General features: G+C 41.7%; 1 protein-coding gene across 1 annotated transcript in view; it reads right to left on the reverse strand.

Moving 5' to 3' along the window:
• Nucleotides 1–18397, reverse strand: part of LOC124595205 (torsin-1A-like) — an 86386-nt gene that overhangs the window by 34778 nt on the left and 33211 nt on the right. Inside the window, exon 3 of the mRNA XM_047133843.1 lies at nucleotides 15613–15764. Coding sequence (XP_046989799.1) covers nucleotides 15613–15764 — 152 coding nt within the window. The remainder of the gene's footprint in view (nucleotides 1–15612; nucleotides 15765–18397) is intronic.

Genomic DNA, 18397 nt, shown 5'->3' on the forward strand with positions numbered 1-18397 from the left:
AATATCCTATTGCAGAGCATGCTCTACAACATGACATTCGGGACCTCTATACCTGTTTCACCACACGCACCATCTGGATTTTTCCCCCAGACACCAATTTCTCAGAAATCCACAGATGGGAACTAGCACTACAACATGTCCTTCATACTTGCCATCCAACTAGCCTTAATTTATGTTAATTTGTTCCTTCTCAGCATTTCTTCACTGTAACTACTCTTTGCTTCACTCTGTTTTAGTTTTCTACATCTTTCATTGTTTTTCCCATCTATTTTTCACTGACCCCTCCCACCTCTGTTACGTACAATGCACTTAGCTTTTCACTGTTATTAACTCATGCATGATGTTTAAGCAGTAATCTCTGGCTGCATATTACCCTGTCTTCCTCCTTTAAGCTCTCAAATTTTCAAATCTCATCCAATGCAGTCCTCAAGAGTCAGTCTTTCCTTCACATGCCACATGGTAAGTCTCCCCTGACCCACGGTTCTGGTTGACTTTCCTGAAATCTACCCCTTTTCCTAGACCTCTCCAGTTCTTTTCCTTCACCCCTCTTCTTTCCCCTTCAAGCCTTCTGCATGAAGAAGGAGCCATTGGCTCCCAAAGCTTGACAATTACAACAGTCTTTTATGTGTGTGTTCTGTCACCGCTTGTGATTAGATTTTTTAATTACTGTGAATGTTGGAGAATAGGTATCACTGTACATAGAGCAACATTATCACTCACAATGGTGATGTTTTCTACAGACTGATTAACATGAAGATGCCCCGAGCATTTAGTGATGACAACTGAAATGGTTTTCTCAAATTCAGCAGTCAGTCTCTTCACAGTCAACTTATTCAGTGCATTACGTTGATCAAATGTTCTATGCAGTTTGCAAACAGTATCTGCACAGTAATCACTGCATTTGTAATAAGTTTTCACTATGACAACATGCTGTTATGTGTGAAGCACTCCATTACTAACCACAAAGAAAACAAATGATAACTCTGCAAAAATCAGTGCTGCCAACTAACTAAAACAGAAACTGTGGGCATTTAAAAAGTTGTGTCCTGTATGAGGCACCCTTTATAATGGCACAAAGGGCAACTGTTCTTGTTTTGTTGTATAATACATTGCTGAGTATTATGAATGGTGATTCTATACCAATGGTTATGACTCCTGGCAACAATTAAGCTGACATCAGAGATCCACTCTTCATGTCTTTCCAACAACTTCTTACTTCTCCATAGCTCTTATGTCCCACACCTTTAATAATTTGGTCTATGTGCCTTACCTGTGATCTTTTTTCGTCTCTTTTCATTAACATATCCCTCTATTATTACATTCAGGAGTATCTCATGTTTCATTATATGGCCTATGAGTTGCATTGTTCTTTTGACAACTGATTTCACAGCCTTCGTTTCTCACCCACTGTTAAGCACCATTTGATTTCCAATCATGTCAATCGACTTTATTTTGAGCTTGCACCTATAATACCACATATGAAAGGAAATTAGTTTCTTCTCTTCCTAAGTCTCCAGGCTCTACATTTCACAGCCATAATGTGCCACAGTCCAAATATAGGCTTTTAGTAACCATTTACTGGTTTCAAGACTGGTGGTTTTTGAAGTTATTTTCTACTTCTTCCTCTCCCTCCTGCTGAAGGCAGTTTCTGCATCATCAGTTCTGCTTCTGACTTATGCTTTGCTCTTTCCATTCCCACTGATCTTATTTCCGTCAACTTGCTCCGATAGTTTGCTACGTATGCAAATTTGGACTTGGGCTTTCTCTTCTTTATTAACTGCTATCACTTATATTCCAGAATTATTTACTTTGAAATTATATTATTAGCCCTTAATCTTATCCATTTTAATTAACATGGATTCAAGATGTTCAGAGAGAAAATTGTAATCTTATCCATTTTAATTAATACAGTTTCAAGATACTGACAGAGAAAATTGTAAAGTATTCAAGAAGCCATTTCAACAGCAGCAGCTAAAGAAAATACGTGCATAAATGCGGGTATTAGAAATTCCTCCGAGACATAAATTTCTGGATTCTTCACAAAAGCACTACAATAATCCACAGTTGCTAGAATACTATTAAGGGCACTAAAAAAAACACTTGCTACAAAAAAATCATTCAATGACAATATAACATATAGTGTAGAAAATAAAAGCAAAATAGAGTGGGATGTCATAAAACCAGAAACTGGAAAAGGCAGACAAGACAAGTATAATAAGATAGAGATCAAAGATGGGGGTAGAATAACAGCAAATCTGCAGGAACTGCTGAATTATGTACATGAATATTTCTCTAGTTTTGTAGAGAAGTAGCAATTAAATTGTCCTAAAACACATGCAGCACCTGCAATTTCTTACACAGCAAGTAAAATGATGCTTCCCAGAACAGAGCTTGAAACCTGAACAGTAAAACAGAAATTAAAAAATAAGAAATCATCATACCTCTCTGTTCTGAAGGCATGCACAGAGAACATGCAAGCCCCATTGAGAAATATAGTAAATGAGTCCTTCAGATCATGTATTTTCTGAGAGTACCAAAAGTACACATAGGCTGTGCCCTTGCTAAAGAAAGGTAACGTGACAAGTACTGAAAACCACAGACCAGTTTCACTACTGTCTGTATGGTCAAAAATAGCAGAATTAATCATCAAAGATAGACTAATGGGTTACAAGAATAAATACAACCTATTTAACAAAACACAGTTAAGTTTCAGAAGCCCAATATTGGCCATTGCAGAGTTCACAGAAGTGATACTTGTAGCTTTTAACAAGGATGAGTGTGTTGTTGTTGTTGTTGTGGTCATCAGTCCTGAGACTGGTTTGATGCACCTCTCCATGCTACTCTATCCTGTGCAAGCTTCTTCATCTCCCAGTACCTACTCCAACCTACATCCTTCTGAATCTGTTTAGTGCATTCATCTCTTGGTCTCCCTCTACGATTTTTACCCTCCACGCTGCCCTCCAGTACTAAATTGCTGATCCCTTGATGCCTCAGAACATGTCCTACCAACCGATCCCTTCTTCTAGTCAAGTTGTGCCACAAACTTCTCTTCTCCCCAATCCTATTCAATACCTCCTCATTAGTTATATGATCTACCCGTCTAATCTTCAGGATGAGTGTATTATAGGAATATTCTTAGACTTGCCCAAGACTTTTTATACTGCTGATCATACAATACTATAAACAAACTAGAAGCACAAGATGAATGAGGGATAGCAAATGAGTGGATGCTGATGATACGTTTTTAGTAAAATAATTAAATCAAACAATGGAAAATGCAGGATGGAATGTAACAATACCAGAGAAGGAAAGTTGCTACTCACCGTACAGTGGAGATGCTGAGTCATGATAGACACAGCAAAACAAAAAAATTCGACGCCCTATGGATTCCAAACCAGTAACCTCCTTCCTGTCTCCATGACCAACCGTATCCTCACCCACAATTACTTCTCCTTCAAAGGCATTGCCTACAAACAAATCTGCAGTACGGCTATGGGCACTTGCATGGCACCATCCTATGCTAATCTATTCATGAGCCATCTAGAGAAATCCTTCCTAAAAACCCAGAATCCTAAATGGCTCTGAGCACTATGCGACTTAACTTCTGAGGTCATCAGTCCCAGAATCCTAAACCCCTCACCTGGTTCAGATTCACTTATGACATCTTTGCTATTTGGATTGAAGGTGAGGACACCTTATTCACATTCCTCCAGAACCTCAGCAACTTCTCCCCCATTTGCTTCACATCATCCTACTCAACCCAACAAGCTACCTTCCTAGATGTTGATCTCTACCTCAGAATGGCTACATCACTACCTCCATCCATATCAAACCTACTAACCACCAGCAATACCTCCATTCCGACAGCTGCCATCCATTCCATACCAAGAAGTCCCTTCCGTACAGCCTAGCCACCCGTGGTCGTCGCATCTGCAGTGACGAGCCATCCCTCTCAAAATATACCGAGGGTCTCACTGAAGCCTTCACTGACCATAATTATCCTCCCATCCTTGTACAAAAACAAATCTTCCGTGCCTTATCTTTCCAGTCTCCCACCACCTCCCAAAGTCCCACAGTCTGGCCACAGAGGAGCATGCCCCTTGTAACTCAGTACCATCCAGGACTGGAGCAACTGAATTACATTCTCCACCAGGGTTTCGATTACTTCTTGTCGCACCCTGAAATGAGAAATGTCCTGCCCACTATCCTTCCCACCCCTACTACTGTGGTATTCCGCCATCCACCAAACCTACACAATATACTCATCCACCCTTACACAACCCCTGCTCCCAATCCCTTACCTCATGACTCATACCCCTGTAATAGACCTAGATGCAAGACCTGTCCCATACATCTTCCTACCATCACTGACTCCAGCCCAGTCACTAACATCGCCTATCCCATCAAAGGCAGGGCTACCTGTGAAACCAGTCATGTGATTTACAAGCTAAGCTGCAATCACTGTGCTGCACTCTACGTAGGCATCACAACCAACAAGCTGTCTGTCCGCATGAACGGCCACCGACAAACTGTGGCCAAAAAGCAGGTGGACCACCCTGTTGCTGAACACGCTGCCAAACACGATATCCCTCATCTCAATGACTGCTTCACAGCCTGTGCCATATGGACCCTTCCCACCAACACCAGCTTTTCTGAATTGCGCAGGTGGGAACTTTCCCTGCAATACATCCTACGTTCCCGTAACCCTCCTGGCCTCAACCTTCGTTAGTCACTGTCCTCACCCATCCAGTTCCCTCCCTGTTCCCATTCCAGCACTACACAGCTGTCATTTCACCACCACATCCAGTCTTTTAATTTCTTTTTATTTCTCTCGTTTCCACCACATACCCCCCTACCCCCTCCGCACAATCTCTCCTGCCCTCCGTCTAAACTGCAACACTTCACCGTCTGCCACTCCCACCATGCTATCCCTCCCCCTCCCCGCCCCAGCCTCCTCATTACTTCCACCCAGTCGCCACTCCCATCATGCACTGGTGCTGCTACACGCAGTGTGGTTTCAGTTCTCTGGGACTGCAGACGTGTGTGCAAGTTGCGTTGCGTGAGTGTTTGTATGTACGCATGTGTGTATGTGTGTCCACTGCTGACAAAGGCCTTAATGGGCGAAAGCTATAATTATGTGAATCTTTTTGTTGTGCCTATCCCGACTCAGCATCTCCGCTACATGGTGAGTAGCAACTTTCCTTCTCTGGTATTGTTTAGTAAAACAATTGTCAGATAAGAAACATATAACATAGGTGTTCCTCAGGGTAGTGTATTGGGTCCATTTCTGCTCTTAGTATATATCATAGACTTCCCAGATAGTATAACACAGGGAAAAAAGTTCACTCTGTTGATGAAAGCATTATTATAGTCACTGAAAAAAACACAGGAACTCCAGTTAGAGGAAGCAAATGAAACCTTCCGAAATGTTTACAATTGGACCGTATGTACCAAACTAACATTGCATATAAACAAAAACAGGAAAATTAAAGAGACCTTGGGAGAAAAGAGAACCATGTGTATAAATATCAAGAGCTCAGATGGAAAACCTGTTCTAAGCAAAGAAGGGAAAGCAGAAAGGAGGAAGGAGTATATAGAGGATCTATACAAGGGCGATGTACTTGAGGGCAATATTATGGAAATGGATGAGGATGCAGATGAAGATGAAATGGGAGATATGATACTGCATGAAGAATTTGACAATATTATGGAAATGGAAGAGGACACAGATGAAGATGAAATGGGATATATGATATTGCGTGAAGAATTTTACAGAGCACTGAAAGACAACAAAAGGAGTAGACAACATTCCATTAGAACTACTGACAGCCTTGGGAGAGCCAGCCATGACAAAACTCTACCATCTGGTGAGCAAGATGTATGTGACGAGCGAAATACCCTCAGACTCCAAGAAGAATATAATAATTCCAATCCCTAAGACAGTAGGTGTTGACAGGTGTGAAAATTACTGAACTATGAGTTCAGTAAGTCATGGTTGCAAAATACTAACACAAATTCTTTACAGACCAATGGAAAAACTGGTAGAAGCTGACCTTGGGGAAGATCAGTTTGGATTCTGTAGAAATGTTGGAACATGTGAGGCAATACTGATCCTACGACTTATCTTAAAAGATGGATTAAGGAAAGGCAAACCTACGTTTCTAGCATTTGTAGATTCAGAGAAAGCTTTTGACAGCGTTGACTGCAAAACTCTCTTTCAAATTCTGAAGGTGACAGGGATCAAATACAGGGAATGAAAGGCTATTTACAATTTGTACAGAAACCAGAGGGTAGTTATAAGAGCCAAGGGGCATTCTCTTATTGTCTAAACTATTTATCATCCATGTTTCACTTCCATACATGGCTACACTCCATACAAATACTTTCAGAAATGACTTCCTGACACTTAAATCTATACTCGATGTTAACAAATTTCTCTTCTTCAGGAATGCTTTCCTTGCCATTGCCAGTCTACATTTTATATCCTCTCTACTTCGACCATCATCAGTTATTTTGCTCCCCAAATAGCAAAACTCCTTTACTACTTTAAGCGTCTTATTTCCTAATCTAATTCCCTCAGCATCACCCGACTTAATTCGACTACATTCCATTATCCTCGTTTTGCTTTTGTTGATGTTCATCTTATATCCTCCTTTCAAGACACTGACCATTCCATTCAACTGCTCTTCCAAGTCCTTTCCTGTCTCCGACAGAATTACAATTTTATTTCTTCTCCATGGATTTTAATACCTACTCTGAATTTTTCTTTTATTTCCTTTACTGCTTGCTCAATATACAGATTGAATAACATCGGGGATAGGCTACAACCCTGTCTCACTCCCTTCCCAACCACTGCTTCCCTTTCATGCCCCTCGACTCTTATAACTGCCATCTGGTTTCTGTACAAATTGTAAATAGCCGTTCGTTCCCTATATTTTACCCTTGTCACCTTCAGAATTTGAAAGAGAGTATTCCAGTCAACATTGTCAAAAGCTTTATGTAAGTCTACAAATGCTAGAAGTGTAGGTTTGCCTTTCATTAATCTATCTTCTAAGATAAGTCATAGGGTCAGTATTGCCCCATGTGTTCCAATATTTCTATGGAATCCAAACTGATCTTCCCCGAGGTCAGCTTCTACCAGTTTTTCCATTCATCTGTAAAGAATTCGTGTCAGTATTTTGCAGCTGTGACTTATTAAACTGATAGTTCGGTAATTTTCACATCTGTCAACACCGGTTTTCTTTGGGATTGGAATTATTATATTCTTCTTGAAGTCTGAGGGTATTTTGCCTGTCTCATACATCTTACTCAGCAGATGGTAGAGTTTTGTCAGGGCTGACTCTCCCAAGGCTATCGGTAGTTCTAATGGAATGTTGTCTACTCAAGTGCCATGTTTCGACTGAGGTGTTTCAGTGCTCTGTCAAACTCTTCACGCAGTATCATATCTCCCATTTCATCTTCATCTACATCCTCTTCCATTTCCATAATACTGTCCTCAAGAACAACGCCCTTGTATAGACCCTCTATATACTCCTTCCACCTTTCTGCTTTCCCTTCTTTGCTTAGAACTGGGTTTCCATCTGAGCTCTTGTTATTCAAACAAGTGGTTCTCTTTTCTCCAAAGGTCTCTCTAATTTTCCTGTAGGCAGTATCTATCTTACCCCTGGTGAGATAAGTCTCTACATCCTTACATTTGTCCTCTAGCCATCCCCGCTTAGCCATTTTGCACTTCCTGTCGACCTCATTTTTGAGACATTTGTACTCCTTTTTGCCTGCTTCATTTACTGCATTTTTATATTTTCTCCTTTCATCAATTAAATTCAGTATTTCTTCTGTCACCCAAGGATTTCTACTAGCCCTCGTCTTTTTACCTACTTGATCCTCTGCTGCCTTCACTACTTCATCCCTCAGAGCTATCTATTCTTCTTCTACTGTATTTCATTCCCCCATTCCCGTCAATTGTTCTCTTAAGCTCTCCCTGAAACTCTGTACAACCTCTGGTTTAGTCAGTTTGTCCAGGTGCCATCTCCTTAAATTCCCACCTTTTTGCAGTTTCTTCAGTTTTAATCTACAGTTCATAACCAACAGATTGCGGTCAGAGTCCACATCTGCCACTGGAAATGTCTTACAATTTAAAACCTGATTCCTAAATCTCTGTTTTACCATTATATAAGCTATCTGATACCTTCTAGGATCTCCAGGCTTCTTCCATGTATATAACCTTCTTTCATGATTCTTGAACCAAGTGTTAGCTATGATTAAGTTACGCTCTGTGCAAAATTTTACCAGGCAGCTTCGTCTTTCATTTCTTACACCCAATCCATATTCATCTACTAAGTTTCCTTTTCTCTCTTTTTCTTACTATCGAATTCCAGTCACCCATGACTATTAAATTTTTGTCTCCCTTCACTATCTGAATAATTTCTTTTATCTCATCATACATTTCATCAATTTCTTCGTCATCTGCAGAGCTAGTTGGCATATAAACTTGTACTACTGTAGTAGGCGTGGCTTCGTGTCTATCTTGGCCACAATAATGCGTTCACTATGCTGTTAGTAGTAGCTTACCCGGACTCTTATTTTTTCTTCATTATTAAACCTACTCCTGCATTACCCCTATTTGATTTTGTATTTATAACCCCGTATTCACCTGACCAAAAGTCTTGTTCCTCCTGCCACCGAACTTCACTAATTCCCACTATATCTAACTTTAACCTATCCATTTCCCTTTTTACATTTTCTAACCTACCTACCCGATTAAGGGATCTGACATTCCACCCTCCGATCCATAGAACGCCAGTTTTCTTTCTCCTGATAACAACATCCTCTTGAGTAGTCCCCGCCCGGAGATCCGAATGGGGAACTATTTTACCTCCAGAAAATTTTACCCAAGAGGACGCCATCATCATTTAACCATAAAGTAAAGCTGCACACCCTCAGGAAAAATTACGGCTGTAGTTTCCCCTTGCTTTCAGCCATTCGCAGTACCAGCACAGCAAGGCTGGTTTGGTTAGTGTTACAAAGCCAGATCAGTCAATCATCCAGACTGTTGCCCCTGCAACTACTGAAAAGGTTGCTGCACCTCTTCAGGAACCACACATTTGTCTGGCCTCTCAACAGATACCCCTCCGTTGTGGTTGCACCTACGGTACGGCTATCTGTATCGTTGAGGCACACAAGCCTCCCCACCAACAGCAAGGTCCATGGTTAATGAGGGGGGGGGGGGGGGGGGGGGGGGGAATTTCCATTATTGTTATTATTATACCATTATTGTTACATACAGGGTTATTACAAATGATTGAAGCGATTTCACAGCTCTACAATAACTTTATTATTGGAGATATTTTCACAATGCTTTGCACACACATACAAAAAGTCAAAAAGTTTTTTTAGGCATTCACAAAGGTTCGATATGTGCCCCTTTAGTGATTCGGCAGACATCAAGCCGATAATCAAGTTCCTCCCCCACTTGGCGCAGCATGTCCCCATCAATGAGTTCGAAAGCACCGTTGACGCGAGCTCGCAGTTCTGGCACGTTTCTTGGTAGAAGAGGTTTAAACACTGAATCTTTCACATAACCCCACAGAAAGAAATCGCATGGGGTTAAGTCGGGAGAGCGTGGAGGCCATGACATGAATTGCTGATCACGATCTCCACCACAACCGATCCATCGGTTTTCCAATCTCCTGTTTAAGAAATGCCGAACATCATGATGGAAGTGCGGTGGAGCACCATCCTGTTGAAAGATGAAGTCGGCGCTGTCGGTCTCTAGTTGTGGCATGAGCCAATTTTCCAGCATGTCCAGATACACGTGTCCTGTAATGCTTTTTTTCGCAGAAGAAAAAGGGGCCGTAAACTTTAAACTGTGAGATTGCACAAAACACGTTAACTTTTGGTGAATTGCGAATTTGCTGCACGAATGCGTGAGGATTCTCTACCGCCCAGATTCACACATTGTGTCTGTTCACTTCACCATTAAGAAAAAATGTTGCTGCATCACTGAAAACAAGTTTCGCACTGGACGCATCCTCTTCCATGAGCTGTTGCAACCACGCCGAAAATTCAAAGCGTTTGACTTTGTCATCGGGTGTCAGGGCTTGTAGCAATTGTAAACGGTAAGGCTTCTGCTTTAGCCTTTTCCGTAAGATTTTCCAAACCGTCGGCTGTGGTACGTTTAGCTCCCTGCTTGCTTTATTCGTCGACTTCCGCGAGCTACGCGTGAAACTTGCCCGCACGCGTTCAACCATTTCTTTGCTCACTGCAGGCCGACCCGTTGATTTCCCCTTACAGAGGCATCCAGAAGCTTTAAACTGCGCATACCATCGCCGAATGGAGTTAGCAGTCGGTGGATCTTTGTTGAACTTCGTCCTGAAGTGTCGTTGCACTGTTATGACTGACTGATGTGAGTGCATTTCAAGCACGACATACACTTTCTCGACTCCTGTCGCCATTTTGTCTCACTGCGCTCTCGAGCGCTCTGGCGGCAGAAACCTGAAGTGCGGCTTCAGCCGAACAAAACTTTATGAGTTTTTCTACATATCTGTAGTGTGTCGTGACCATATGTCAATGAATGGAGCTACAGTGAATTTATGAAATCGCTTCAATCATTTGTAATAGCCCTGTATTTTACACTAAAATGGAACGCACATGTGAGAACTGCGGTAGGGATGGCGAATTATCAACTTCAGTTTGTTGGGAAAATTTTAGGAAAGAGCGGTTCACCTGTAAAGGAGACTACATATAGGATGCCGGTGAGACCTATTCTTGAATACTGTGTGAGTAAGTGGGATCCATACCAGGTTGGATTGAAGGAAGACATCAAAGCAATTTAGAGGTGGGCTGCTAGATTTGTTACCAGTAGTTAGAACAACATGAAAAAGTTATGGAGATGCTTCGGGAACTCAAATGGGAATCCCTGGAGGGAAGGTGAAGTCCTTCTTGAGAAACACTATTGAGAAAACATAGAGAACTGGCATCTGAAGCTGACTGCCAAGTAATTCTACTGCTGCCAACACACATTGTGCACAAGGACAAAAAAAAAAGTGTAAGGGCTCATACGGAGGGATACAGACAGTCATTTATCCCTTGCTCTATTTGCGAGTAGAACAGGAAAGAAAATGACTAATAGAGGGTACAGGGTATCCTCTGCCATGCACCGTACAGTGGCTTGCGGAATATCGATGTAGATATAAAAAAATTTTCTCTGTATCTTTTAAACCATGCTGGATGTAAAATTTCAGAAAACATCAATTTTTGAGGAAACTATTGTCAATTCAGCACAAAGTACTTTCAATGCTTTGAAAGATTGTGATAGTTGGACCTGTGTTTCTACGGCCAATTTTTTCCTCAGAAACACTTGAGACTGGTTTTACCCACGAGGTATGAACAAAAGGTATTTTTCTAAAAAAAAATAATTCAATCAAAACCTGCATACCTCTAAAAGTTCACATAATTGATGCTGTTGTGTCAACAACTAATGCTTCAATATAAGACTGAAGACCACATTCAATGAGAGTTACATACACAGCTGTAAACAGTTCCACTCTAGTCACAGACTGCAATGAAGGCATGCCAAGAATCTGCCACAATTTGGATGATGATGATGTGATGTGGGGGCATGACAGAAAGGTCATTAGCACCCATATCCAACCTGGAAGAATCATATGAAATATTTCTCATATTGTTACCTGCTATTGCTGGTAGTAGTTTACTATGCTAACAGTATGCAATTTATCCTTAAATTGGTTCTAGATTTTAGTATCCCTTTCTCATGTGTTTCCTCCCAAGGCTTTTGAACAGAATGCCTGCTGACTGTGAAATGGTCAGTACCTTGATCTAGCACTTTGATTGTAGCTACCATGATATGAAATGCTTCTCTGTCACCATCCCACATTTATCAAAGTCGGCAGCAAGTGTGGGAGTCATTACTGGAATTTCTTATCTTTAAATTGACCTTTTCTCATATGTTTCCTCCCAGGGCTTGTGAGCAGAATGCTTGCTGCCTGCAAAATGGTCGGTATGTGAATTGCTTCTCTGTCACCAATCCCACATTTATCAAAGTCAGCAGCAAGTGTGGGAGTCATTACTGCTTTACATCCTCTTTTCTTTTTTAATTGCGGTGATGGAATTTTTGAGACAGTGTTATCAGTCAATATTTGTGAATGTTCCTTGAAATAAAGTAACTCCAATTCAAAGCTATTTGATCTTGATGTCACAATTCAACAAGTTGGTCTGAGAAAAAAAACTATGAACAAAATATGATTAAAATTATCAACACTAAATGAGTAGTCAATTTTTCTTTTCTTTTATTTTCAATGCATTTACAGTTGTTATATATCCATAAATAAATGACCTTAATTTGCTCTCGTCACTTCCCAGCTACCTCTGCTCACTGAAATGTTGTTCTCTCTTTCTCAAGAGGTGACAATCAATTTCATTCATGAAGCCTGGGGCTGTCATTTCAACCGCTGGTTGATCAAAAACCGTTTTTCTTCTAAATAGTAACGATATTTAAAGGATAAGCTTGGCCTGTGTAAAAAAAGTCTTCAACTTTTTGAACAAAGTCTGTTTCTTTTTGGCTTAAAATGTCAATTGTCTTTCACCATGTTTTTGTACTTGCCTCCATTGTTGATACCACCTATCTAATTTTTGAATGCAGTTTTCAATTACTGTATCAGAATTCATTCTTTTTCCCAATAAACCAACACTCTCCACACAAGTAGAGTGGCAATGTGACACATGGTTAATTTACACACCCACAACCTGTGGAAAAGAACAATTAATATTTATTTCACAGACAGTAGTTTGCTTCCTGTTATTTCATGAGAGTGCCACATGAGTAAATAATTTTCTCCAGTATACAAACTGTAGGCCATGACATTGAGCATCAACCCTGCTTCGTTCCCTCAAAGGTGACACACTAGTGTGGCGGTCTGAGTTGGGTTGTTTAGTGTCTGAACACGCATGACAAGGCCGCTTCATTACATTTCATGAGAGTGCTCCATTATACCCAGGAAACAGAACCATGCAAGAGAGAAATGAATTCATCACGCGAGTCAATCTATTGGAAGCAGAGTGTTGGGCCCCACTTAGAGATGAACAAGGGAAGAACTCAGCACACGGTTGGTGCAGACAGCTAATGGCAAAGCACATGGCACAACACATGACATGATATACCAGGTGAGGTTCATGGTGGACGAACCTTGAGTAAGCACTGGCCTGCACAGCCTACTGCCACTCACACCTAAACACCTCCGCCAACATGTCTGCCCGTACTATGCGTCGCATGTGCCTTTCATGGCAGATTTCCGCACTATGCTACTGTGCTACCCATGCCAGCTCACCAGCTCATCTGCCTCTATCTTGATGTCTGACGGGGTTACTAAACCCTCTCCCTGAAAAAAACCACACAGCGCCAGAAATTAACAGCCTTGAGTGCGACCTCCAGCACAGAACCCAAGAGGCCCCTGGAGAACCCGACAGCAGACCAGCCATCAAAGGAGGCAATGCCAAAGCCTATGGTTCTGACAGAAGAGTAGAAAGGCAGGGAAGCTGTGGCAGCGAGGGGACTGGGGGTGTACACTGACTGCAATGGAGGCTATGCCACCTCTTCTGGCAAAGGAAGGTGGGGTGCGGTGGAGGAGGAGGAGGGTGGATTAAAATCCAGGATGGCGGAGTGCAGGAAGGGGCCACAATGGGGAATCACACCGCTTTAAGTGGGAGCCCTCACCAAGAACAATTTTGTGACTGAAACTGCCACCTAGCACACCAGCACACCATGGCAGTGATGTCAAAATGGGGTATGGGCATAGTTTATTTGCGTGGTGGGTCAGCTGCTCCCTACCAGCACCCACCACAAATAACTTCCGATTTTTGCAGGCCCATCACAACACCTGGTAGCCATCAAGGTTAAAAACCAGATTACATGCCATGAAAGTCATCAAACTTCCATGAGACAAACTGCTGACCTTTGTTGGCAAAAATTACCAACAATGTGCAAACTGTGGCAGTTGATGACACGGAGGACAGCTTGGCTATGTACGGAAAATTGGATAACTAATCGACTACCTACAGCAACATGCTGGTCAAAAAAGGAGCCAGCAAAATTGACGTGCACTCTGTCTCAATGGTGGATCAACACTGGCCAAGCAGAGAACTAGCATGCCAGTGCAGTCTGGTTCTGTGCACAAGCCCTCCAAGAATGCACCAGATGTTCATTGTCACAATCAATCATTGGCCAGTAGACCTGACATCACATCGGTGTCTTCATATGAGTCATACCCCTGTGAGACACATGCAGCAACTGGAGTAGGCAAGGATGCAATGCTGGTTAATTGAAGACAAGACAGCATTTCTTCTCTGTGGCAAGCATGACAACCCCCTGGACAACGTTGAGCTGATCACGTAGGAGGAAAATCATATGCTGCACCCAATCCCTGCACAAAGAGACCTGCTCTGGCCAACCCAACCGGATCGCCAATATGGTACACCACAAAAACAGATCAGTCGCCTTGGTGGTTGTGGATTCATGTGCTGTCAATGGAAAGCCTGACAGAGTTCGCTGTGGGGTATAATCTAATGCGAACACAAGAGCCTCCTGCTGACAGAACTATGAATCAGGCCCCACTGGTAGCCATGGTGGAGTGGTAACAAATGTCATAATAATATTTACTGAAAAAGACGGCCCAGTGCTGAAACCGATGGGCAGTCCTTTCCAGCAGATTGTAACGAGGGCCAAATAAAGAAATCAATGGCATGTGGTTGGTGACGAAGAGGAATGTGGAGATGAGCAGAGGAAGAGCTCAACACATGGCTGGCACTGACGGCTAACAGCTAAGCACTTGGCACAACACGTGGCACAATATGCTCGGTGAGGTTCGCCTGCACAGCCTACTGTCACCAGAAGGTAAACACTTCCACTAGCCGGTCTGCCCAAACTATGTGTAACATGCAGAAGCAATATTTTTCAAAGGTGATGGTTTTATTTTTGTGGATTTTCTGATTTTGAAGTGTCAGAGATTCCCCATCCCCTTATCCTACTGAGTCTAAATTTCACGCAGCTCATTTTTACATGGGCCTGGGCCTTTGAACCATCGGAGGTTTAGAAGGGCCATTCCATAAATTGCCTTCTTTCATTGTTCAACAGTAATAACTACATAAACAACAGAACACCACACACTGAAGGCTGTACAATTAGAAGTCAATCCCCACATCAATGGAGAGAGTTGAAGTATCAGATAAACAACTTTCTACATAAACCTAACCTGATACTAGAATCAAGTTGATAGAAGGCACTCAAACCAAATTATTCTCTTCCAGTCAAACTAACCATATTCAGTGGCCTCCCCTTGTTGAAAGGCAGAGAGATCTTAACATTTTCTTCACATTCGTCTGCAACAGTATGTGGAACACTATATGTGACACATATACTACTGAGCAATTTCCTGCACTCCAAAAATAATCAAGACACAAAAATGTTACTTGCTATCAGAGATGCTGTGCATCATAATACATAGTATACTATATTACTTTGACAACCATGTTCACTTATTTATATATAACTTGAGCCACAGGAAGTTTAGTGTGTTACTTACTATGGCACAGAAAATTTACCTGAAGTCAACTCCATCAATGTTGTTGTGATAATCTAAGTAAGGTTTGATACCATCTAATACTCCTGGTGGTATTTTGTCCACTTCATCAAAAATAAATAGTGATGCAGCACAGTTGCTCACATTGCCTCTGACCCAAGATGCTAACTGCTCCTGTAGAATATCATGTTTATACTATAAAACCCAATATAGTACACTTAGGAATCAAAATGTTCTATACCTATACGTAGGGAGTTGTTTTTATCAAAAGGTCATCGTGAAGACCAATGCCTACAAATTTGGATTTTCTTCTACATAACTCTCACAACACATGGAATTATTCAGAGAATTTCTTTTCACTTGTCTGTAAGAGTAATTAGCTATTAATTTACTGTCAAGGAAACTGTAATTTCTGATATTAAACCGAACTCCATGTTATGTACAGCAAACATCATAAATAACTGTACTTTTGAATAAAACACTACATGGAAAACAGAAGTTAACTGTTACTCAAAATTCTCACCTTCCACTAAAAAAAAAAACACAAAATGTTTTTTTCTGTATCTATAATATGGAAAGGATATATTGCTAGTTACCATAGAGTCACAGAGAAGTGCAATTAAAGAGACTGCTAAAATATTAAAGCTTTTGAACAAGGTCCTCCTCCTGCAGTAGAAAACAGACACATCCATACAAGCACAATCCCACACACATGGTCACTGTTTCAGGGTGCTAGAGCCTGACTGCAACTGTGTCTGACAGGACAACAATCAGGGATGGGTGGTGGAGGTAACAGGAGTCATGAGGCAGGGAGAGGGAGGGACAGTAGTGTACAGGTGGAGGAAGATGCTAATGCTGCCCAGCAGGGTGGGTGGGGACAGGGTAAGCATCAGGAAGCTGTGCTCAGGAGAAGGTGAGGGAGAAGGGGTGAGGAGGAGGAGAGAAATGGACTGCCAGTGTGCACTTGGTATGCTTGCTGGGAGGACTCATCTGTGATGCAGAGGAGGCCCTGTCATCGGCTATCGACTGCACTGGGTGCAACCGGCTGCACATAGTGGCACATGTGGCATGAATGACACCTGCTACTTGAGTTCTGAGGGCATCCTCGGCTCCTTTCAGTAGATGGCTGATTTGGTGGAGGCAACCAGCACTGCATGTGAGGTGCAGGCTAAGCTGTTTAGTTGTAGCACCGTACACCCAGGATTGATTGCAGTCCTCTGGTTTGGAGCAAAGTGGAAGATCTAAACCAGAGGTTCAGATGACTCTGCGATGGTAGTGGATGTGAATTTCTTGAATTCTGCTATCGGGAGCAGAATTGTAGTATGCATCTTAATATGTCAGGTGTGCACTACACACAGGAAGCAGCTACTAAGATAACAAAGTAGATGTGGTGTGCACAAGGGGCTTTTTTAGATCAGAGAAACCCTTCCTTGGGATCAAAAAAGATTTTCCTGATAAATTAGCCACAATAGCCTCAGAGAGTGTTCATCCCTGCACAGATCAGAGTTAGAAAAGGTTAATACGATTTTAGAAAACTGTAGGAACATCCACGAAAAGATCCCAGAATTAGTATCGCTTACTAAAGTTTATCAAACATTGGAAAATCCAGGTCGGAATGTAACAATATTATGAAAACTAGTAGTAGTAGTAGTAGTATGGTGTTCTGCCTTAATGCAGGTCTTGTCATGGGTTAAGTCTCTTCCACTTTTGTCTGTCCACAGTCAGTCTTTTCATTTCTGAATATTTGTCTCCTTTGATATTGTCCAGCATTTGATATCTTCTTTTTCCTCTTCCCTTTCTTCCCTCCACCATTCCTTCTATTCCTTCCTTCAATAAACAGTCTCTCCTCAAACAATGTCCAATCCAGTTCCGTTTTCTTTTTCAGATGACTTTCAGCATGTTTCTTTCTTCCCCAACTCTTCTTAATACTTCTTCATTCCTTACTGGGTCTTCCCATTTCACTTATTCCATTCTTATCCATATCCATACCTCTAGTGCCTCAATCTTCTTTCATCTTCCTTCCTCAATGTCCAGGTGTCCGCACCATACAGTGCAACCCTCCAGATGTAACATTTGGCAAGTCTTTTCCTCAGATCTTTGCCTAGTGGTCCACAAAGTAATTTCTGTTTCCTCTTGAATCCTTCTTTTGCCATTGCAATTGTTTTCCTAATTTCTGTTGAGCAATCATATCATCCATATCCATATATTATGAAAAGGATAATTGGTACTCACCATCTAAAGGAGAAGCTGACACCCAAACATCTAGATGTCAGACACTCAGATCGGTACCAAATGATGTGTGCCGATAGAGTATCAATCAAAACACCAATTTAGTTTGTGCTGTGTGCTGTCGTCCAGCAGAACATCTGTAAATTAAAGTAACACCAGCACTACAGAGTATAGGAAAAGCGCATCTGTGAGCTGCAAATGGGAAGATCTCTGGTAGGTGAGTTGGTAGAGCATCAGATCTTTGTACTAAAGGTCCCGAGTTCAAAACACACCAATGGCGAATTTTTTTCAACAGTTTACACATGAAATTGTTATACGGGAGAGCATTTTTCTGACATCTAAAAGGACGCATCGGAGTTTGTAGCACTTTTCTTCTGCAAGTCTGCTTTCGATTCATTAGTTGAAAGTAGCAAACCTGTACAGTACATTTGTACACACAGATGTGGTGTTATCTATACAAATGTATGCTATAGGTTTGCTACTTTCAACCAATGACGTGAAAGCAGACTGCCAAAAGAACCGTGCTACAAACTCCGAAACGTCCTTTCTGATGTCAGAAAAAATGTTCTCCCATATAA

The sequence above is a fragment of the Schistocerca americana genome, chromosome 2 (assembly GCF_021461395.2).
Source record: "Schistocerca americana isolate TAMUIC-IGC-003095 chromosome 2, iqSchAmer2.1, whole genome shotgun sequence".
Taxonomy (NCBI): Eukaryota; Metazoa; Arthropoda; class Insecta; order Orthoptera; family Acrididae; genus Schistocerca; species Schistocerca americana.